Source organism: Pseudopipra pipra, chromosome 12 (assembly GCF_036250125.1).
Source record: "Pseudopipra pipra isolate bDixPip1 chromosome 12, bDixPip1.hap1, whole genome shotgun sequence".
In the NCBI taxonomy this organism is placed as follows: Eukaryota; Metazoa; Chordata; class Aves; order Passeriformes; family Pipridae; genus Pseudopipra; species Pseudopipra pipra.
Genome location: NC_087560.1, coordinates 20824068 through 20846539, shown reverse-complemented (window position 1 = coordinate 20846539; position 22472 = coordinate 20824068). Strand labels below are relative to the sequence as shown.

At 48.1% G+C, this 22472-nt stretch overlaps 2 protein-coding genes across 2 annotated transcripts in view; one reads left to right on the top strand and one right to left on the bottom strand.

The window, feature by feature from the left end:
- The window catches only part of SPG11 (SPG11 vesicle trafficking associated, spatacsin), a 28233-nt gene extending 15278 nt beyond the window's left edge, over positions 1-12955 (bottom strand). The window contains exons 1-20 of the mRNA XM_064669353.1: positions 12693-12955; positions 11664-11848; positions 10668-10895; positions 10306-10504; positions 9597-9734; positions 8433-8896; positions 8060-8205; positions 7450-7582; positions 7197-7352; positions 6559-6737; positions 6243-6419; positions 5739-5810; positions 5192-5319; positions 4374-4552; positions 3439-3646; positions 2738-2941; positions 1945-2051; positions 1016-1161; positions 563-724; positions 187-253 (exon numbers count right to left, since the gene is read on the bottom strand). Coding sequence (XP_064525423.1) covers positions 187-253; positions 563-724; positions 1016-1161; positions 1945-2051; positions 2738-2941; positions 3439-3646; positions 4374-4552; positions 5192-5319; positions 5739-5810; positions 6243-6419; positions 6559-6737; positions 7197-7352; positions 7450-7582; positions 8060-8205; positions 8433-8896; positions 9597-9734; positions 10306-10504; positions 10668-10895; positions 11664-11848; positions 12693-12910 — 3496 coding nt within the window. The 5' untranslated portion in view covers positions 12911-12955. The remainder of the gene's footprint in view (positions 1-186; positions 254-562; positions 725-1015; positions 1162-1944; positions 2052-2737; positions 2942-3438; positions 3647-4373; positions 4553-5191; positions 5320-5738; positions 5811-6242; positions 6420-6558; positions 6738-7196; positions 7353-7449; positions 7583-8059; positions 8206-8432; positions 8897-9596; positions 9735-10305; positions 10505-10667; positions 10896-11663; positions 11849-12692) is intronic.
- Positions 12956-13645: 690 nt separating this feature from the next.
- Positions 13646-18671, top strand: CIAO2A (cytosolic iron-sulfur assembly component 2A). Its single transcript, XM_064669351.1, has 5 exons — positions 13646-13828; positions 15040-15204; positions 16400-16449; positions 17496-17541; positions 18234-18671. The coding sequence occupies exons 1-5, from the start codon at positions 13693-13695 to the stop codon at positions 18329-18331; spliced, it is 495 nt and encodes a 164-aa protein (XP_064525421.1). The 5' UTR covers positions 13646-13692; the 3' UTR covers positions 18332-18671.
- The last annotated feature ends 3801 nt before the right edge of the window (positions 18672-22472 follow it).

The following is a 22472-nucleotide window of genomic DNA, read 5'->3' as shown; positions in this document are numbered from 1 at the left end:
TGTGAAGATCTTAATGTAAAAAGGTAACTTATCTGGGATTTCAGTTTAGAACACAAATCTAGTAAATGACACTATTTTTGTGGCGAAAAAAACGGCCTTTTGAGTCACTTTACCAGCCAAATCATTCCACTGGAAGGTATTTTTTTCTAGGCCAGGAAAGCATTTAAACCTTGACAAGGAGCATACCTGATGCAGCAAGAGTGTTTGTTGACTGCCAGCCAAATAATTTCGAGGGATCAAAGGGAACTAATGACTGAAAAATTAAAAACAAAATACATTGAGGTAGCTTAAGAATTTCCCATCCTTTAACTCTCAGTTCTATTTCTCTTATACTGTTGAAAACATTTTAAATATTTTCATTTCTGCAATATTAAACAACTTTCTTACTGAACACTGCAGACTCACAGCATTTACACACCACTTTAAAATTACACTGTTCAGAATGAAGCCATAAACTTAAGCTCCAAACTAAGGATTCCAAGGAAACATGGCCCCCACCCTCCAGGCTTTAGCTGAAACAAGCTTCTCTTTACTTTTCTCCTGCCAAAAGGCACTTTGGTACCTGAAGAAGGTGGTAGAGAGAGATGTCAGGTGGCAAAATTCCATGAGCAGTACAGGAGGGAAAGAGAGCAGCCTTGAGTTTGGGGTAAGGGGTCAAGGCCATTTTTAAGAGCTGTGGATCAACTTTCTTTAGGGGTTTTTCTGTATCTTCATTCTGAAGAACCTATATTGCAAGGAAGCAAAGTTAATTAATTAAGAAGAAACTGCACTAAGATAACACCAGAACAATTTTTGAATGTGCCAAACTCCCTCAGGGGAATTTGACATGCAGTGACAACAGAGAAGTATAATTTTTTTTCCTGTAAAATGCTTTTAAGTTGTATCAGACACATCTGCAACAGCACCTGATGTTTCAGGTGACTGTGCTGTGTATCAAAACACCCTCTGTGTCAGTATTAAAAGCAGAACTCCTGTTGCAGAGGAGCTGCTGAGGGATGTGGTGCCCCCCCAGTACCTGGTCGATGCCCCCAGGGCAGTACATGGTGGTGGCCAGGGCCAGCAGGGTCCTGCCCTCCAGCAGGATGCTGCTCACACTGGCCTGGTTGCTGGGAATCAGGATCTGAGCGTTTGCCAGACTCGCCTGGAAAATCATCCTTGGATCTTAACAGGAAAAAAAGTGAGATTTAGTTTCAAGCAAATCCAATGTTAAATCATTAATCACACATTACAACTGTTCTCCAACTACGAAAAATCCTGAATTTTCTACCTTTTGTTGTTAATACTGATTTTTCTCAATTTACTTACAAGTACAGACAGGCTGATCTGAATTTTACCAAGTTTCCCCCAGTTTCAAACAACAGTTTTGCCTACATGGATTGACTGGGATTGAGCCTCACAGTTAAACACTGAGTTGGTTCAATTCTTTATCCTACACTGATCACACTTTCTTAAAAAAGCTTCACTTGGGCTTATTTCTATCTTTTGTTAATCTGTGACTCTGCAAAAGATGAAATGTTTAAAATGTGCAATGAGTTAAGGGCACAAATTCTACTGAAATATAATCCAAGGGCAGAGAAGTCAAATGCACCAGAAGGACTAGAGAAAGGTTTCATTTTAGTGAGATGTGCATTTTCTTATGAATCCTCCTTCTGATCAACCTGTTGGGAACATAATAAAATTGGGGGTAATGATGATCACACACAAAATAATGCTCACATATCTACAGCCTCCAAATCCTTCTGCACAGTTTCAGGAGGAAAATCAAATCCTGCACAGTTTCAGGAGGAATTATAACCCAAACTTTAGAGATGGGGAAGTGATGAACACAGAAATGATTTGCCAAGGTCAACAGGTGGTTTCCAGCAGAGCAGAGGATTTAATCCAGCTGTGCCCAGCCCTCAGCTGGAGCAGAACCAGGAGCCCCCTCTGGAGGGAGATTCCTACCTCGGGGATTACTGGCAACCCCTCGGCACTGCACCAGGAACTCAAACCAGGGATGTGCCTCGTGCAGCTCCTTGTTATCCAAAATAGGGCAATTTGAAGGGGTTAAGCTGGAAATAAATGAACAGCACAGTGAAAACACAGTATTTGTAAACACCCTCTGCCCCAATGTAAGACAGCATTAAAGACTGGGAGTTATGCAAACTAAAATTGATTAGACAGGTAACAAAAAATGACTTGTTGGCTTTTTTCTGGTCCACTTTTACCTTCCTGATAATTCCAGTGTTAGACTGGAGTTACAGAAATTTTAATTGAAAGTATTCATTGATTCCAAAGTATTCACACAATTCCAATGCCTAACATTGCTTCCTCCTTCAAATCCCAACTTATGCTAATTTGGATGGAAACCAGCAATCTGTGAATGTATCAAGAATGAACTCACGCTTGTGTTCAAGTGACAGTTTCTGAATTCTCTAAATTCTGAGTTTATGAAGAGCAAGTTGTCTTGGCTCATTTTACATTGTATTGCTCGTAGCATTATACTAATTACAACTGTAATTGTTTCCTTTGATGACTGACACACAAATTAATATTAAGACAACCTGAATAAAACTTCAAAATACAGTTTAAAACCTCCCACACTGCCCCACAGATTTTGCTAAGTGACACTGCTGTGATCCAGGAGGTCCTTGTCAATAGACAGGAAGGGCTGAGGAACACTCTTACCAACAACTGTTAAAATTGTGTTTCATTCTTTAAACCCACATGGGATTTGAGGGATGGAAAGCATTCTTACCTGTAATAGTCCAGGTAGGTGTATAACAGGTACTGCAAATTGTGCTGTAAGCAGTGGAGGACAAACTGAGCATGGAAGTCCAAGCCACTAGCAGAGCTGTATTCTGGGACAGGGTGAGGATTTTGCAGGACTCCCCCAAGGTAGGACAGTCTTTGGAGCAGGAGCTCAAAATCCTCCAGCTCAGAACGGACAAAAATCCCATTTCTGTCAGCAAGCAGAGAAAGCACAGACTGATCAGACAGTTTGCTTCTCAACACGTTCTGAAGGGTGTTTTCAGCTCAAAATTAAAGCAGACCTTTCCTTCTCAGAGATTAACTCACTGCTGAGGAAAACACAATGTGCCAAAATATGTCTGATGGTGCTCAAACAACACTGTGGTTACTGCAGGTCACTGCAGACAACAAGGTGTGGGGAGGGAAACCCTGTGTGCTCAGAATTCCCACTTGCATTGCAGTGGGCATCAGGAACATAATTACTGGGGAAGATCCAAGGGCTGAGGGAAGATTTCTCCCGTTTTCAGTTAACTGAAAGTGCAAGACTAAAATTAAATTTTAATGGATTTGTGCTGTTTCCAAAAAGAGCTCTAAATACAATATAGAAATTAATATGTATCAAAGATTTTATTACCTTCTCTACCCATCTGATTATCCTGATTATTCATACAGGGTAGAGAGTTAGTGCAGAGCACCAAGGGCACATACCTGGCCAGTTTGTTGAGGATCTCATGTCTCATGTAGCTGCTGCACAGAGTGTTCTGGTCAACCATGTCTGCAGTCAGAGGGGGCCAGGCAGCTGCTCCACACGGAGCCTGGCCAGGCTCTGACTCCTCAATCCAGGAACAAACACTCAGCCAATCGTGCTGGGCTGTCAAGTGCATCCAGAGAACCTCAGGACTGCATGTCTTGAGCTCTGTGTTTCAAAAAGGCAAACGGATGAAATCAGCACAAACACTGCTGAGGGAAATACTGATATTCCTTTACCTACGGAATCATGGAATGGTTTGGGCTGGAAGGGATCTTAAAGCTCATCTAGTCCCATGGGCAGGGACACCTTCCACCAGCCCAGGTTGCTCCAAGCCCCATCCAACCTGGCCTTAGACACTTCCAGGGATCCAGGGGCAGCCACAGCTTCTCTGGGCAACCTGGGCCAGGGCCTCACCACCCTCACAGGGAAGGATTTCTTACCAGTATCCCACCTAAGCCTGCCCTCTGGCAGTGGGAAGCCATTCCCTGTGTCCTGTCCCTCCATGCACTGATTTTTAATGAACAGTTGCAAACATGATGCTGAGATGAAGGATATTGTTACAGCTCGTCAGAGCTTTATGTTGGCAAAGCTGGAAGTAACACCACAGTGCAATGAGCTTGGGAGAACCCGGCAGAGCAGGACCCACTTACAAGTGGTCATGCCTTAGGCAAGTCCCTTTCAGCTAGTTCCAAACTTTTCTCTGCAGGAAAAACACAGAGCCAGGACACAGCAGGATAAAAACCCACTGTTACCCATTTCACTGCTAAAAAGTGCCCCACTGTGGCACCTCCCACTCTGGTTCCAGCAGTGCCAGTCCTACCCCACTGCAGTGTACCACGTCAAAGACAGCTTTCTAGTTCCCAGTTCAAGTCCTCATTCCCAGAACACTTGCCTTGGCGTGGTTTCCTGGGGAGAAGAATCATTTCCTGCATGGGCTCATCCCACCACTGAGCCCAGTCCAACATGACCCGGAGTCTCCTGCTGGGGGCCCGGTGTCTGTCCCAGCCCAGCACCGAGTCCAGCACTGCTGTGTGTCTGCACAGGTCCTGGTCCTTCCTCCAGTCACTGAACCTGCAAGGGAGGATGGAATTGGGGTGTTCTTTATTGCTCTTTTAATAAGCAGTCACCAATCTAACAAACAGAAGGTGATGAAAAAGTCAACGAGTTTTGCCACTCCATTTTGAAGAGCTCTGGAAGTGCCAGAGGGACTGACTTGAACTAAAGGTTTGAGAACCAAAGAATTACCTCATTTTCCCAAAACTGACATAGCAAATGGTAAGTATTGCAACATTTTTACAATTATTTAACTGTAAATGGTTTTTCTAGGTTAGTTTAGCTTGCTATATTATGGGTATATATCAAAATCAGCAAACATTCCATCTGAATGTTTAATTTGATTAATAACTCTAATAATATCACTTGCTATCAAAACTGTTTCATTTATGGTGATGACATGAGCAGAAGGGCTCTGTTACCCCAACAAGACTAAGCCATGACTTGGTCTGGAGAGAACATGACAGCAACTGTTACGTTAATGAGGAAATTACTTTGTCCCCCCACTGACCCTGATTTCTGCAAAGACCAGTGTGAAAGTAATGACATTGAGACTGTATTTGTTAGTGCAGTAAATCACACAGAATGTAGAGGCCAGCACATTTTAAATCCTATTAACATTATTAATTAATAATTAAAACTGTTAACCCACGTTACCTGGCAAGAGACTGAATCTCTTTATTTTCCTGGAAGGATTCCGAGTAAAAGCTTTCAACCTGATGCACAAAGTCTATCATTTTCTTCTCTTTTTCAGAAAAATAATTTTCTTCCCGTAAAACTTTCACCTTTAATTCAAATTAAAGTATTACCTCCAATTGTCATTTTGATCTACTTTTAATATATTCAAGTTGTAAATGACCCTGCAAGTGCAAACAGTTACCAACTGCAGGAAAAAATGCTGGAAGCAGAGGGCAACACACTTAAAGGACAAGAGGACTTGCAGACATTCTGTGTGCAAGGACACGAGAACTAGAGCACAGCCACAACAAGGAAATGACATTTTAACCGATTTTTACTTGAACCACAAATATAAAGGAACATGGGCATGGCACTGGCACGTCTCAGTAACTGCACTGCCAGGATGCAGGGACAAAACCTGCCTGTCTGTTCTGAAAGTGAGTCCAGTACCCTGGTTTCCCTCAGCACAAACACACACGAGGTTCAGACCCGAGAGCTGGACAAGAAGAGCCTTTGCTGCACTTACCAGCAGATCTCTGATGTGTTTGTCCTCTGTGTAGAAACAGATCTTGTGCAATTCCTGCTTCACATCGAAGCCCTGGCAGGAAAGGAGACACCCATTGCATGCAAACTGTAAAATGCAGCTGCAGAGGGATGGAATAAATGCACTTGCTTCCCTTCCAAAGCAAGCTCGTGATGTGATGTTCCCTTCAGCTCCTAAAGGTGTCACAGTAACCCAGGGATGTGCCTGATGTCTCCAGCACATCTGGGTACAAACCCTGTGCCCTTTAACACCTCACCTGCCAGAACCACCTCCACACTTGGATCATGATATCACCCCCCACAAACAGGCTCCCTCAGCCTTCTGAGGGTACCACTGCTCAAAGCAGCTCTTTCAAACAAGTTAATTTTCACTGCAATACCTGAATCTGGTGGAATCACATCCACAGGACCCCTGAGCTCCCCACACTCCCAGCATTCATTGACTTCATCAGCCACAAAGTGTGAAGAACCAGAGAACACCTCTCACCATATTTCTGAGCAGCTCTGAGGCCTCTCTGGTGTTGTCCTTCAGCAGACGGTCATAGACCAGATTCAAACCTGCCTGAAGAAATTCCTGCAGGTTCTCAGCAGGATGTTGATGCATTCGGAAGAAGATCTGGGCCTCTGGCATTTTGTTGCTTAAGATGGCCTCAGCAATGACTTCCTAAAGCAGAGAAGCAAAGGAACAAACTCATCTATCATCACTGATGCTGATCTTTTCTCCAGTACTTTAGGAAATTTCCACATCAGTGATCTCAGACACACTTGATAAGAACAGTAAAAACTGGATGACTCATTTTTACCTCTGGTGTCAGTTTTTCCCACACATGGCTTTCTTCTATCTCAGGCAGGTCTTCATCCAGATCACCTCCTGTGTGCACTGGATTGATTTGTGGGCGAGGATATTTTCTCAGGAATTTCCTCAGTTGAATAATGTAATCAGTTAGAATATCTGCAGCCTTCTGCAGGAACTCATCGGGTTCTGCCAAGAGCATCCAAGACATCAGTCAAACAGGAAGGGACAAGACAGGATTTTTGGTGTTTGGAAATGCTGAATGTTCTCCTGATTGATCAACAGAAACTTCACCAGCTCTCTCACCTGCACAGGTACTGCCAGTGCCCAGCACTCTCTGCATCCTGTCAGGACACAGTCACAGCCCCAACAGTGCTCCCTGCCCTCACTGAGGTGTTTTACCCCTCAGGGACCAGTAAATAATAACTGAAATTTTTTATTAATCCAACCAATTATTATTTTATTAATCCAACCAATCAGGTAAGTCCCATTTAAAATGCAGGGATGAAAATCTTTCATTCCCTCATCTCTGGCATTTCCTTGTGTTAATTCTGGGCCAATGTAAATTTTTAATTAAAAAAAGTTGCTGTTCCCACTTCACTAAACAATAACACATTGCTAGATATGACTCAAAAGAAGTAACCTTACCCTCTGTGTGCACAAAGATTTCTTCCAGTTGCCTGGTAAGGAAAGTCAGGGTGAGGTTCAGGAGCTGCTCAGAGAAGTGTTTGCTGTGAGGCTCCATATCATTCTCTTGGATTGCTGAGCAAAGCAAGTTTAAAGCTGGCCTGAGCTCTTCCAAATCTGCAATGGTGACAGACAAAGATAAAACACCTGCAACTGTGCCAGAGAGAAAGGCAGTTCAGCTGAAACCTCTGTGCAGCTGCAGGGACTGACTTACTTCTCAGGTAGGTCTGGGATGCACCATCACTGCACTGCCCAGGCCCAGAGCAGGGAGCAGAGAGACTGAAAACACTTTCTTTGCTTTTTAAAAATAAGTCCACTGTGTCCAGCTGGCGATTTTCCAAACCTGCCTAGACAAACACGCAGAAGAACAATCATGCATGGATTCTAAATTCTACACGTGTTGTACACTTACTGCTGGTTCTCCTCTGGCTTTATAAGAATGGCACAGCAAACCCAAAGCCTAGTTCCAAGGATTTCTTTTAATATTTGACATTTTGCAAGAGGACAAAAGCTGCTGCAGAAATGCAAATTGTCAAAAATGCTTTAGGGTCCAATCAAGAGGGATTTTTGAGCACTGCTTACTTTAAAATTCTGGTTTATTTTATTAATGGGCATTCACTTCGTTGTGTATTTCTACCTTTGGGTTACTAACCTGCCCTACTTGGGGCTTTATTGTTTATTTAATAACTAAACCACTTCTTTTTGCCCCAGGTTTAAACTACTTTTAATTGTGTCTAAAACCACCATTAGCATTGCATAAGCTGTGTTCATTACTTGCAAGAAGTACTTTTGTTATTTGTAAGATCTGAAGCAGCTTTCCTTACCTCCAGGGCATGGATGGGAATGGAACATCGCTCCCATCCATTGAGGTGACAAACGGAATCCACGACTCCAGCACTGCCAAACATCATCAGCCTGTTCAAAAACTCCTCCTGGGTCACACCAAACAGAACTAAGGACAGACCACGCTCTAAAGAAAAGAATCAAACCATAATTGAAGATATTAATTATTAAAGCATTCCCATCCACTGCCTCTCTTCCCAAAGGATGACGCAAAGCTGCAGCGGCTCCGTCTGGCTTTGACCCGAGCAATGCAAGAGCCATGAACCAACAGCAGCCAGGCAGAAAGGAAAGAACACCACCAGAACCCCCTCCAAAAGCTGTCTGAGAACAACCCACGAATCCACGACCCCTCACCTGTGAGCAGCAGGCACAGTGGCACCTCTGCACTGCACTCCACGTAAACACTGTTTGTGCCGAAGTGGGAACACGTCACGTCTTGGGACTCAAAATCCCACAGAGCAAGAGACAACCCCATGTCCTTTGTCACCACCACAAACACAGCTGTAGCTCCAGTGACCAGCTTACACTCCAGTTTCACCACTTCTTGTGGTGCTGCCCCAGGGATCTGTGTCCACTGCTGTCCCACAGCCCTGAGGTCTGTGCCGTGGCTCTGCAGGGCTCTGGAAGCTGCCCAGGTAACAGCCCGGGGAACAAAGGCCACCATCTTCTCTGGATCCTCATAAATGTCAGGATCATGATCTTCAAGATGGGTAAAAAACTGATACCAAGGTAAATTCAAGTCATTCCCCAGATCTGGAGAACCTGGTCTTCTTCTTCTTACTCTGTCCCACAGTGAGGACAAGTGTGCCTTCCAGGACCTGGGGAGAAGAGACCAGGTATTACTCCAAGAACAACACAGATAAAGTTTCCTCAGTTAAATAAAATGCATTTTAAGCTTAGAAAATCCATCTAGCACCTTTTAACCTTAACATGGCCTGTTTGTTTCTATTTAAATGCTCTCTGCAGCCAAGCTGAGTGATCCCAGCTCCATTAGATGACAACATTCATGTTACCCTTTTTCGTAGAAAATTTTCTTTTCCTCACAGAAAATGCCCCCTCAGTTAAAAAAATTTAGAACCAAATTAATTCTGGACTTGAGTATTTTATTACACTTACATCAAGTTATAATTAACATGTTTTTTCAGTATTAATACCCCTAAGGTTCACAACCAGTTAAAATGTTTTACATGAAAACAGAGTATTTTGAAGGCCACATACACTCATTTGTGCTAAACAAGCAAGGAGATGTAAAGTCCTTGGGATACAAAAAATCTGTCTATGGTGTTTAAATGAAACACTTATTTCCTTATCAGCAATTACTGTTTGGTAGCTGTTTAATGACACATGTAAAGTTCTCTCAGCCCATTTGCAAACAGCATCCTCAATTCAAAATATTTAGAGCAGAATGAGCTGATTTTATTTATCACAATTACAACTGAAAAAACCCCCAGGATTTATTATGACTGATGTAAAGGAAGCAAAGCCCAGCCTGCCCCAGGCAGGGTTTTCCCTCAGTACCTGTCTGTGCAGAAGGGTGAGGGCAGGAGCTCCATGCTGTGCTCAGAACTGGCAAGGTCATCCTCATCCACTCCTTCAGGAGGCTCCATGCAAAGACTTTCAGGATCTCTCTTACAGAGCAAATGCTCAGGGAACTGCCTGTAAAGAAATAAATATTAATTTTTCACCTCCCTCTTGAGATTTTTTTGCTGTTTAACCCCTCCAGGAGCCCTCAGCAAAGCAGCTTCCTCTCAGGTCAGCAGCACTCCCAGGGAGGTGTCCAGGTGAGCCATCAAACCCTGGTGCTCCTTCCTCTCAGCTACAACCTGGCCCTAATTTACCAAGCCAAATCAGCACAGGTGTATCAGGAGTTTAATAATCCCAGACCTCCCAGCATCTCTAAAAGTGCCACCCACCCTTGGCACTGAGAACACCTATCCTAATCTTCCTAGGAAAAACAGAGAGTCCAGTACAAAGGTTTTCTATTTGTTAACATACTTAATAGATAAAACAAATAGATGTTAATAGATAAATTTTCCTTGGTTAAAGTGACAGAGTGCAAACTGGAAAGAATAATAAAGGACAATGTTTAAATAAATGGGAAATTTCTGCTCTACCACAGGGACAGAACTCAAAATAAAAAGGTGACAGCACCTCAACCATTGCAGGACCAAGGCCAGGCACCTAAGGTCAGCTGAACCCAAACTCTTCCTTCAGGAACCCCCCATACCTGAAGTAGCTGTTGAGCTCCACAGAGAGGGCACAGTGGGCAGCACTGAGCACCACGGCCACGCTGAGATCCTGGGACACCCTCAGGGCACTGAGTGGGGATGGCAGGGCTGGGCTCCTGCCCCCTGCCTGCCCCTCTCCCTGGCACAGGGCTACACTGATCCTGCCCAGGCTGGCACCATCAAAAGAGTCAAATATGTCTTTAGACAGCGTCAAGGAAAACCCCAGGGCTCACAGCTCCAACAAAGGAGTAACACAGAAGGGTCTTTAAAGAAATTTCTGCTCAACCCTGCCAGAAAAGAAAAACAACTTTGTTCTTCCCGATCATTTCCCCTGAGAGCTCCTCTCTCCTGCAAAGGATACAAATCCAGCCAGCACTATCCAACAGGAACAGGATCCCTCTGCAGAAGCAGGAATCTGTTATTCTCCCCAAAACCTCTGGAGGCAAATCCAAGGTGAAGCAGTCACAGGTCTCTGAGGGTGAGTCTTCCCCAGGAAAGGTCAGATGCACAAGGATGAACTGGTTGAGCAGAAGTTTGCACTTGTTGTTTCCGAAAGACAGAATCTTCACAGAGAAAACTGAAGGTAGACCTGTAAATTTAAACATGTTTTAGGATTACAGCCAGCTGGGAATTTCGATTTGCAAAGGAACCCCAAGAAAATGACAGCTCAAATTCATTCTCTCTGCTACCATCTTAAAAAAATTGGGATTGGGGAGGGGGGCTTGTTTTGCTTTAAATCTCACTCTCTATGTCACTGATTTTAGAACAGTTTCCTAAAACTTTTAATGTTGTTTTTTAAGTGGACAATACTGTGAAGAACACAAAAAATCATCCCAAAATAATATTTCAGTCAGCACTGAAAATAAAAGCTACAAACTTTGGAAATAAAAATATTTTAGGAAGGGAGACTGTTTAAGAACATGTATAACACCAAAGGTCCTGCAAAGTGTAACTGTACACTATGTTTGCTAGTCATAATACATAAGGTTAAACACTTAATCATTCTCTGCTGGGTTAGTGAGGAGTCCTGTCTCTGTTTTCTTACCATCAGTTCCAGTATTAAAGGGGAAATTTGAGAGGGCAGGGTTGCTTGAACAGGCTTTATTAAAATTTATTTTTAATTTCATATCACCCAAACTCGTGACCCTACAACAGTTTAATTCCCTCTACCAATGTCACCTTTGAACATAGAAATGTCCCTTTTAATTTTCCAGTCCATTAATCCTGCTGATCACTCTAAATCAGAGTGGAAGTACCTGACACTTCCCTAGTGCTCAATCCCACTGCCTGCATTTGTCCCAGCACAGAACCAGACCAGCAACAATTTCACAAAAGGAACACACTGGAATTTACTCACTAATGTTTTTAACTTCAAGGAGCTTTTTAAGTGTCTCTTCCTTACAACTGTGCAGGGAGGTTAGGCTGGACTTTCCATCTTCTACAGAGAGTTCATAGACAAACAGTCCATGACTTTGTCCAAGAGCCAGGAGTTTTGACTTGTTTTCTTGCAAACCATCATCTTCTGTGTTCTCCCACATGAAGCTGGAGATACAACATCCAGGAGGGTTATTGGCTTTATTTATTCCCTTCCCACATTTCCCACACTGACGGTTCTGGCCGCGCACTGATGAAGGGCAGCACCATTTAACCTTCAGATGAAGACTCTGCTGCTGTCCCCCTGTCCCTGCCAACACCACAACACCAGATCTGTCCCGCTGCTCGGGCTGAGAAACTCCCCCGGTGCGCCTCAGACCTGCCCTGGGGGGGTGGGAGGAGGCACAGAGGAACCAGCCCAGGGTGTGCAGAGCAAGCACAGAGCAGAGCCCTGCAACGGCACTGAAACATTCCCACCCTGGAATGCTCCAAGCCAGGCTGCACGGGGCTCGGAGCAGCCCGGGACAATGGAAGGTGTCCCTGCCCGTGGCAGGGGTGCCACTGGATGGGCTTTAAGGTCCCTCCCAACCCAAACCATCCCGTGACTCTGTGGAGCTCCGAACAGTGCTGGTGTTGCTCAACACTGCAGATGTTCAGAACTCAAACGCGACTGCGGTTTTGACTCAGCACTAAAAGCCACTAAAGAGGTCACAAACACCACGTGAGTGACTGTCACCCACGGGGGCAGGACTGCAGGTCAGGGCACTGCGGGGTCCGAAGAGACGACCCAACAGACAAATTCCCTTTTCGTTTGCTTTGGCTTTTTGATCACCCGTAGTGAACTCTCCCACAGCTACACAAGTCAGGAGATGTAAAACAACGTCCTCTGCAGCACCGGGGCGTTACGGAGCCTGTCCCGCTTCAGCCCCCGCACCCTCGACTGTTCGCCCCCCCCGGGTCCCCCAGCGCCGCACCCGGGGGTCCCTCCGGCCGCCCGTGCCCCGGCACTTACTCAGCCCAGTCCCCCGGCAGGGCCGTGCCCCGGGCCCGCCCGGCGCCGCCCGCCGCCAGCGGCTCCACGGAGATGCCGCCGGTGGCCAGGAGCGTGCCCAGAGCGTCCTGGGCCCTGCTCAGCCGCACCCGGGCCGCGTCCCGCGGGGCTCCCCGCGGCTCCAGGGAGCGGGGCACCAGGAGCACACGGAGCTCCTGCGGGGCCATCGCCTCCTCCATCCTCCTCCTCCTCCTCCGTCACCCTCCGCCCGCCGCCATCTTGGCGGGGCACCACCTTCTTCCGCCCAGCTGACCGGGCCGCCCAGTGCGGAGCCGGGACTACAACTCCCAGCACACACCGCGGCGCGGGGCCAGTGGGCAGGGCAGCAATGCACGCTGGGAGATGTAGTTCTGTGAGCCCCGCGGGCGAGGGCAGTGCCACTCGTGTCTGTGAGCGGGATTCGCTGAGTATGTAAACAGAATTCTCTGCATATTTAATTCCCTATCTTTGAGCAAAATTTCCCGTGTCTTAAGCAGAATTCTCTGTTTCTGCCTCTTCCTTTGATCTCTGTTGCGGACGGAACTGTGGGTTGGACGGGCGGGTTTATGCGAACTTCAGTGTATAAATCTTCCCGCTTTTTACTCCCTCGCGCGCTCGGTTTGTGGGAACATCCACCCTGCCCCGTGCGTACGACAAACAGCGCCTCCTTTCTAACCCTGACTCTGTGCTTAGAGAGCTGCTCAAATCCCACAGCACCGCCGACCTGGGGCCCTCCCGGGGTCCCTCTGTCTGTCCCGGGGTCTTTCTGTCTGTCCCTGGGGTCTCTCTGTCCCCACCCAGGACAGCGGGAGGGGGCGGGCCCACCCTCAGGCCCCGCCCCTTGGGTGGGACCAGCACAGCACCCTCCCCGTCCATTGGTCAATCCCCTCCCTCGGCGCGGCCCCGCCTCCGGCCCCGCCTCCGGCCCTCCCCCTTGGCCCCGCCCCCGGTGGCGCGGGCCGGGCGATGGCGGAGCGCGGCCATGGCGCTGCTGCGGGCGCTGCTCTCGCAGGCGCTGGGCCGGCTCTGGGGCTGCCCCGGCCATAGTCCCGGCTATAGCCCCGGCCATGCGACCCCGAGCCGCGCCATGGAGCACGACAGGGCCATCGAGGTCTACGGTGACCGCCGGGGGGGCTGGGCGGGCAGGGGGCCAGGGCCGCGAGGGGCTGTGGGGCGGGGGGCTGTGAGGGGGCTGGGGGTGATTTTAGGGGCGTTCCTGCTGTGCCCTTGGGGGGCTGAAGTGAGGGAGCCGTGGCCGGTCCTGCCCTGCCTGCCCAGCCGCGTGGTGAGAGCCGTGCCCGGGAACTTGGAGTGTCGGAGCACCCACAGGGGTCCCGGGGGCCGGAGGGGGCTGTGCTCGGTGTGGGGCAGGAGGAAAGTTTATTTGGCTCGTTCGAGGGTTGGAATCGGGTGGGAAGGGGTTCCCTTGGGGTGCCGGAGGGTGCAGGCAGCGCTGGGGGCAGGGGCAGAGTCTGACACAGGGGGATTTTTGTCCTTGGGGTGCTCACGGTGAGGGGGGACCCCCGGGAGTGCGGGAGAAGTGTCCCCGAGCCCCTCTGGATGGAGGCTGCTCCCACAGGGGCTGGGAAAGGCTGGATCGCTGCCCAGCTCAACCCCTGCCTCAGGGGCACCAACGGATGTTTCCTCACCTGAGACACAGGAGCAGCTGGACACACCTGGAAGGGCCAGGAATTCCAGGGTGGTCACCAGTGGATCCAGGGAAATGCAGATTGCTGTTACTGAGTGACCGTTTTGTAAAATGGGGAGAGATTTCACTGCTGGAAGTTCTGCTTGGGGAGGATTCCAAACACCTTGTCAAGCCTCAGGGCACTGTTAGTTCGGAGAACTGAGGACACAATGTCAAACAAACTCAGTTTTAAAACTTGACTGGTTTAAATAGAGCCACTCTAAAACACCAGTGGCCCTAAGTAAAAGTTATTACTCATAACCCAGGTTGTGAACCTGAGCAGGGAGGCAAATCTTGAGGATTTTGGTTCATCCACAGGGTCAGGCTTGTCCATGACCTCTGCAGAATAAAGCTCCTGTCCCTGTATAATTAGATTTGAAAGAGCAGAGGAATCCCTGAAGTGCTGCTGAACTAAATCAGAACTAATGGAACATGAAAAACAAACCCACAGCGAGCAACAAATGCCTCAAATTGTCCCATCCAGAAGAATTTTGTGAGATAAAGTGCTCCTGGTATTTACAGCCCTGCCCCTTCCAGAGGGGGGCAAAACAAACAGTGCTGGGAAGGTGGTTGATAATGAAAATAGCTTTTATTAAATCCTGGAAAGCTGCTTTACTGTTGCTCCCTTGCCTTCTGCTTCAGACATTATCCGGACCATCCGGGACCCGGAGAAGCCCAACACTCTGGAAGAACTGGAAGTGGTGACAGAAGGTGGTGTGGAGGTGCAGGAGATAGCAGAGGAGGAGTATCTGGTCACCATCAGGTTTACACCAACAGTACCTCATTGCTCCTTGGCCACTCTCATCGGTGAGCTCTGGGTCCCTGAGCTGGGGACCGTGAGCAGGGGCTCGCTGGGGGTTCTCTCAGTAACACCAGGGGTAGGAAAAGTTCAGCCTTGTGCTGCTGGGTTGGTGTGACCTGGAACTGCATCTTGAGAGCCCAGCTGGCAGTGCAAACAGACCAAAATCCCAAAGCAACCCCAAATCCAGAGAAATGTGGGGAAATCCATCAGTTTGTATCCAGCCAGGGGAACTCCTCAGAAGGAACCTCTCAGAAACCTCCTGGGAAGTGGCACAGAATTCCTTCTGTGTATTGGCCACCTTATTTCAGTAACCTTAAATTAAAAACTTGTCAGCTCTTAAATTTGAAACCCCTTAAACTTAATGCTTGTCTCCCTTCCCTCTCCCTTCCCTATGGGCTGTTCTCCATTCCCACACACCAAAAATCCCCCCCATGCAATCCAGGAATCCCAAAAAAAGCCCCGAACCATCAGGAGTTGGAAGGGAATGATGCTGAATGAGAATTTACACTGGCCTGTCTTGTCTTTTTATTTTTCCCTTATGGTTTGTGGTGAGATTTCATCTGAAAAATCCCATCTGAGAGCTCTGATGTGATTTGTTTGAATGTGCCAAGGTTAGAAAGTCTCACCACTAAATATCAGAACTAAGGTTTCTCGGTGTATTCTAAAGATTTAAGGGAAATCAAGTCTTCAGTTTAATGAGGAAACTGATGTACTTATGCCCAAATAATTTATATTATTTTTTTTAACCAACTATTAAAAACAAACCAAGCATTCCCCTCAGTACAGGTGCAGCCTCAGGGATAGCTGGGAAGCTATATATAAATATATATAGCTAAATATATTATATTATTTATATATATTACATTATATTATTTATATAAATATATATAAATACCGAATATAAATACCAATATAAATAAATATATATAAATACCAAAGCAAGTTGGAAAGGGAGGAATTTGTCTCTGTTTAGTGTTTCTAGGAGGTGATTAGAGACCAGAAAGCTTGTAAGGCAGGTGTGAACTTACCTGAAAAGCTGCATCCAAGGGGTCAAACCACAAATTCTTTAGTCCCTTTGTGGCTTGTGCTGCTCAGAACACAAAAGGAGGTTGTCAGTTATACTGGTTGTTACATATGGATTCTCTGAAAATGCACCTCAGCCTGGAATTTTACAAGGAAATCTCTGTTTTGTTTTAACAGGCCTTTGTTTAAGAATAAAACTTCAGAGATGTTTGCCTTTTAGACACAAGGTAAAGTACCTGCTTTGAAACCTGTTTTGGGCTACAGGAATGAGAGACAAGCTCTGAAACAGAGCCTGCAAGGCAGGGAATGCCCTGCTCTGTTGTCAGGCAGGAGCTGGTGGAGCAGGGCTGGGCATCAGTGTGGCAGTGAAACCTTGGGAACAGGCTTGGAAGAGCACAGGAAAACTGCAGGATTAAAACACTGGAACTGCTCTGAGGGAATCTTTACCATCCATGTCTTGGGAGCTGATGTGTGGATGGCACATGGCCTGATCCTGGCCATGTGCTGTCCCTGACCCCTAAAACTGTCCCTGACAGGGGCCAGCCCTGGCTGGGGAGTGTGAGGGACTGTAATATATCCCTGGAGAAATCTGTTTGGGTCTGAGCAGGAGCAGAGCAGACCTTTACTGACAAACATAGTGATTTACAGCCCTTTAGAGACTTGCCCAAAATAACTGACAGTATAAATTAATTACCTGAGGGTTTCTGCTGGTGATTTCTGGTGGTTGTTTGGTTTTTATAGTTGCTGCCTTCGTCTTTCCAGTTGAGCAGTGTAGAGTGAGACTTGTAGAAGATGAGGTAGATGATGTTTTTTGTGGTGGCAACCAGGCTCAGCTTCAGAGAGAGCAGTTAAAGGCCCAGGGCTTGTTTCCTTGGTTCCTTTGGGTACATCCCTTTCAGGAGATCTCCCTGCCCTCCAGCCTCTGTCAGGGGGTTTTGGTTTTTGTCCCAGGCCTGGTAAATGTTGGAGGTGGTTTAGGTCTGTTTAGATTCCAGTCCCATAATCTGTTCCATGCAGGAACAGACTGTTACACAGCCAAGTTCAAACAGAGTCTCTGGGGTTGTCATCACTGAGCAAAGCTTGTCAGGAGTGTCTCCCAGGGAGGCTGTGTTGTGGTTGTGTTGCAGTGAAGTCCAGGATCAGCTCTTTCCATAGATCCCCTGTTTCTCAGTAGGAATAACATGCATTGTTTCTGCACTGGACGATGTTTTTCTTCCAGCACTGAATATATTCAGGTGTTTAACTCTTCTAACGTTGCTGATCTCTCCTGCAGCTGGAAATCTATATATCTGAGGGCACACATTCCACCGAAGAGGACAGTGAGTAGAGCTTGGGAATGAGCTGCTGCAGCCTGTTTGTGCTGGTTGAGTCCTTCCCTCCCCTGCCTTCCTGTCCTTCCCAGGAATTAATACCCTGTGAAAGCTTTAAAATCAAACCTGCCCTTGAGGCTCTTTCCAAAGCTGTGGTGGCTCTGTGACCACGTGCTTGCTGCTGGTGTGGTTGAAGTTGCTGCTGAATAATTAACAGGAAGAACGCACTGGTTGATCTTGCTGTCCTGAAATATCCGTAACAAAAATATGTGTTTCTCAGTGCTTACAGTGAAACTGGAGGGCAGGGGCATTGTCAGAGCCAGAGCCAGGCCCTGCCCTGAGCAGCTGCTGGAGCCCCTGCCAGGAGTGTCCCAGCCTTGAGCACTGGGTGTCTTTGGCAAAAATGGGTTATTTTGGTGAAATAACTTAGCAATTGAACCTGGAGAACTCCAACTCCTGATTAGTCACGAGTTTCACACTTAATTTTAAGACATGTCGTTGGGGCATCTTAAATTCTGTTCCTAAACCAGAGAAGCATCAGAAAGGACCGATTTCTGATGGTGGGTCACGACTGAGCTTTCGTTTGCCTCCTTCCCCTTTCCCTGTTAACCCTCTGCCTTTGGCTGCCCCTGGAGCCCCCTCATCCCCCCGTCCCCTGCCCCTGGAGCCTCCTGAGTTGCCCTTTGTGGGCTGTTTTGCAGTCAACAAGCAGATCAACGACAAGGAGCGCGTGGCGGCGGCGATGGAGAACCCGACGCTGCGGGAGATCGTGGAGCAGTGTGTCACTGAGCCCGAGTAGGAGCCTGGGCAGCTCCTCACAGCAGCTCTGCCTACAGAAAAAAGGATAATAATCAAGGCCTTGAGTTCAATACTTGAGTTCTTTATACCTTCCACGTGTTTTTTAAAAACAAGTTGTTTATAAGATAGATTTAAATCACGAGGAATTGGTCTCTAAATGAAGGGTATAGTGCCGAGAGCTTGGAATTTCTGGTGTCCAGAGGAATATTTTGTGATTAAAAGCAACATGTCCACATTGCCTTCTGAGAGACATTGTGATATAAATACAGTTTTGCAAGTTAAATTTCTACGTTGTTTCAGTCACTGCACTGTAAAAAATAAAACAGATTCTTGTAATGAAATGCTGCTTTCTGGGTTCTGAATTGTTGTTTTTTTTCTTTAAGCTTAAGTTTAGATTTCTGTTAGAGAGAAGGAAAGATTCCCTTCTTCATTTTATTCAGCTTCATTTCGACAAACACATTAAAGCTGAAATTAATTCAGAAAATAATTTTCAGCCAAGAGACTGGACTAGAACAGGGAGATTTTCACTGGGACACTATTGCTGCTAAATATTTGTGCTTTTTTTCCCCTGTTAAGTACATTTTTAATTCTGGAGGCTTTGCTTTATAACCACCCCGAGGGTAAAATTTCCCTGTGGCCAACATCTTGTCAGTCTGATCCTGCTTTTTCTGATGGCTTACCTGCAGTGTGGAAGGTGAGACACTCCCACAGCCCTTCATTCCTCTGCTTCCCACTGCCCTGTTCCTTGGTGCTGCTCCCTCACTAATCTTACCTGGAGCATCCATAACGTTTCCAGCTGCCACATGTTCCCCCCGGAGAAGTTCCTCAGGATTTGTTTCCACTGCAGCTGTGGATCTGCCATGGATTTACCTTTCCCTGGGGAATGAGGCAGACATTCCCCTCCCAGCTGCCCTTCTCCAGGGGCACTGATGTCCAGGATGTGCTGCAGTGGCTCACGAGGGATTTTGGGAGCTGCTCCTCCCAGGAACTGAGTCCTCCAGTGCTTTGTGTTGGGTTCAACGGTGAGAAGTCCTTGGAGCTCAGAGCAAACATCTGGTTTGATTTCAGGGATTTGTAACCATTTTAATAATCCCCATAAAGCTTTCCTGGAGGCATGGAATGATGGAATGGACTCCAGCATTATGAACAGGGGCATGCTTCCCTTTGTAAAGCAGTGAACTGCCCCATGGCACAGCTGTGCCAGCAAGGGCTCCTCCCCTGCCCCATCCCAGGGCCAAATTACCCTGAAAAAGAAAATTAAAAAGGGGGCAAAGGGTGGGGGACAGAACAATGCCCCTTTTCCACAGGTTTCTGCCCAGTTGCAGAACCCTCAGTTCCAGCACATGTGGAAAATTGCTTTTCTAACTTCAATTACTCAGCTTCAATTAAATTTTAGCTAAATTTCAAACCCCTTTGTGCCCTCGTTGCTGAATTGAGCTCCTTGAGAAGCCCAGGTCTGGTTTAAATTACTAAACCAACTAAAACGGGGTTTTCCGGGTTGTTTTGATGATCAAAAGATGCAATTTTCTGGAAACACTGAACAGCTGAGGTCCAACCAGGCCAGCACATGTGGCAAACCCTCATGTCAGGGATATGATGCCATTTTTGGGACCAGCTTTGCTGTGTGCCCACGGGATTTCACTGGATCCGTGTTCCCGAGGGCACAAATGTCCCAGGCACCTGCCTGGGGGGCCCAGGAACAGCCTGGTCCCAGCAAGAGCTCCTGGGGCTGGCAGAGGGTAAAGCAAAGAGTTATTCCAGCCCAGGCTTTAGGGAACATTTTCAGTAATTAATTTGGACCAGGAGTGAAAACCCCAAAGAGCAGGAGCGGATTTAGGCAGGAATTGTCCCTGTCACACCTGTGACACTGCCAGGGAAGGGCTTTGTCAGACCAAGACCCATCACCCTGGGGGGAAACAAAGCAACCCAGGAAAAGCAAACCTGTTTTTTAATTTAGTAGATCTAAGGCAGCTCCTTCCACTTTTCTCTCCCAAAGAATCCCTGCACAGGGAATTTTCCTGCCCAGGGATATCTGGACAGGGAATTTCCCTGCCCTGGCAGCTTGTCCAGCTTTGTGAGTGCAGAGGGGAGGGACAGATGTGCATCCCTGTGCCAGGACAGAGGGGACACGTGTCCTGCACCCACCCCCCTGCCGGGGAGGGCTCCAGGCAGGTCAGCTCCTGCAGGGAGGTCGAGGCTCTGGGGAGCAGGAGCTGCGTTATCTGTTGGCTGCTTTCCTGGAATTTGCTTTCTTCTCTCCTGTCCAGCACAGGGGTTGATCTTTTCTCCTCAGAAATGCTGGTATCTGGGCAGCAAGGAGGGCCTGTGGGTCCTGTGACCACGAGATATGCAGCTCCTCTTCTTGCATGAGGTGCCTGGTGCCTGTGCACAGCTCTCCCTGCACCACCAAAATGGCATTCCCAGCTCAGGCAAAGGCTTGGGGGACTGGGAATAGGATGTTCTGATGACCTTTTCCTTGATTCTGCAGTGCCTTGGGATCGTTAGTTCCAAGGGCTTTGTGCTGGAGCACAGAAGTCAAACGTCCTTCAGAGCCTGGGAATTCCAGCAATTTGGGAAAATGGATCTGACCCCAAAAGCAGGTGTCTAAACCCAGGAATATTCCCAGTTCCTCAGGGAATGGGTCACTGCTGGGGGGTGACTCCCCAGGAGCTGCTGCACTTCCCAGCATTTCCATTAAAACTGGGGTTGGGATCTTTCTCCGTCCCCGTTGCTGCCCCACAGACAGGGGTGGGCAGAAGCTTTGCTGCCCCAGGGGTTTGGGGACACCGGGGGGGGGACACCATGACGCGGGTGACAGAGAAACATCCAGGAGCAGGACGCCCTGAGCCGGGAACGGCTCCAGGAGGGGCCCGTCGGGCGGGATTTGAGGGGTCTGAGGAGCTCGGGGTGTCCCTCCAAACCCGGGAAGACACACACGTGTCCCCCATCCTCACTCGTGTCACCAACAACACGATGGTCCCTTCAAACTGCTCGTTTTGCATTTCCAGCGGGGAGGAACAACTGCAGAGGGCACCAGTGAACCGCAGCAGAGCTGGAGAGGAGCAGCACGGCCCTGCCCGGGCTCCCGGAATCCCAAATGTCCTGGGTTGGAAGGACTCGGCTCTCTCCACTCACGCCCATCACAGGGGGATGAGGTACCACAGCAGGAGTGTGGGCACCTGGGGGTTCAGCTCTCCAGAGGGAACCCGGGAAGTGCCTGCAGGGATGTGGGAGGAAGCAGAGACCCAGGAAAGCCCCCAGCCCGTGGAGCTGTGAGGATTCAGCCAGGGCAGACACTGGTGGGCACCTCCATCCCCACCACAGCACCCTGAAAAGGGGGGAGCGTCCCAGGCTTAGCTCCTGCCTTGCCTCAAACCTCAGCACAACCACGAAGACAGACCATTCCCCCCTCCAATCCTCCCAGGAAGAGCAGCATCGTCCTTTGTCCCTTCACTGGGCTCCCCTACCGTGCAAAGGGATTCACAGCAGCCTCTGGAATAGGTTTAAAATCCTGTTTCCAACCCCAGATCCCCAGACTGAGTCCCTGCAAAGGAGGAGCACACCGAGAGGTGGAGGGGCTGAATCCTACACCTGGGGGTCTCACCCACAGCAGGGCTGTGTGAGGGGTTCCTGGGGCTCCTCTGCAAACACTTTACACGGGGGAGTAACTGTTACTCACCAGAGATGGCAATGGAGCTGTTGCATGTAGACACAGAGCTATTTTTAGCCCATAGATACTTCTAAATATTTACATCAGCCTGCTGGGCCTTCCCTCAAGTGCAGATGCAGGGCTGGGGGAGTGGGGGCTGTGGGTCCTCCCTCCCCTCTGAGGGTCCCTCCCCTCGTTCAGCACATGTGAAACAGTTTTATTTCCCTTCCCAACAGAAACAGTTGCTCCGGGTGAGCAAACAGGCCGTGCCTTGGTACCAGCTGAGGAACGAGGCAGCTCATTTCCCTCCCCTTCCTTCCCTCCTCCGGTTTTCTGCTGCTTTACTTCCCACTGGGAATGTCCCTCTGCAATGGGCAGTCCTGAGGTGGCTATGACCTGCTGGAGCACTGGCTGGGATCAGCACCCCAAAGGGGTTGGATGGAGGCTGTTCCCACCCAGAGCAGCTGCTGATTAAAAGCCAAAAACCAGATAA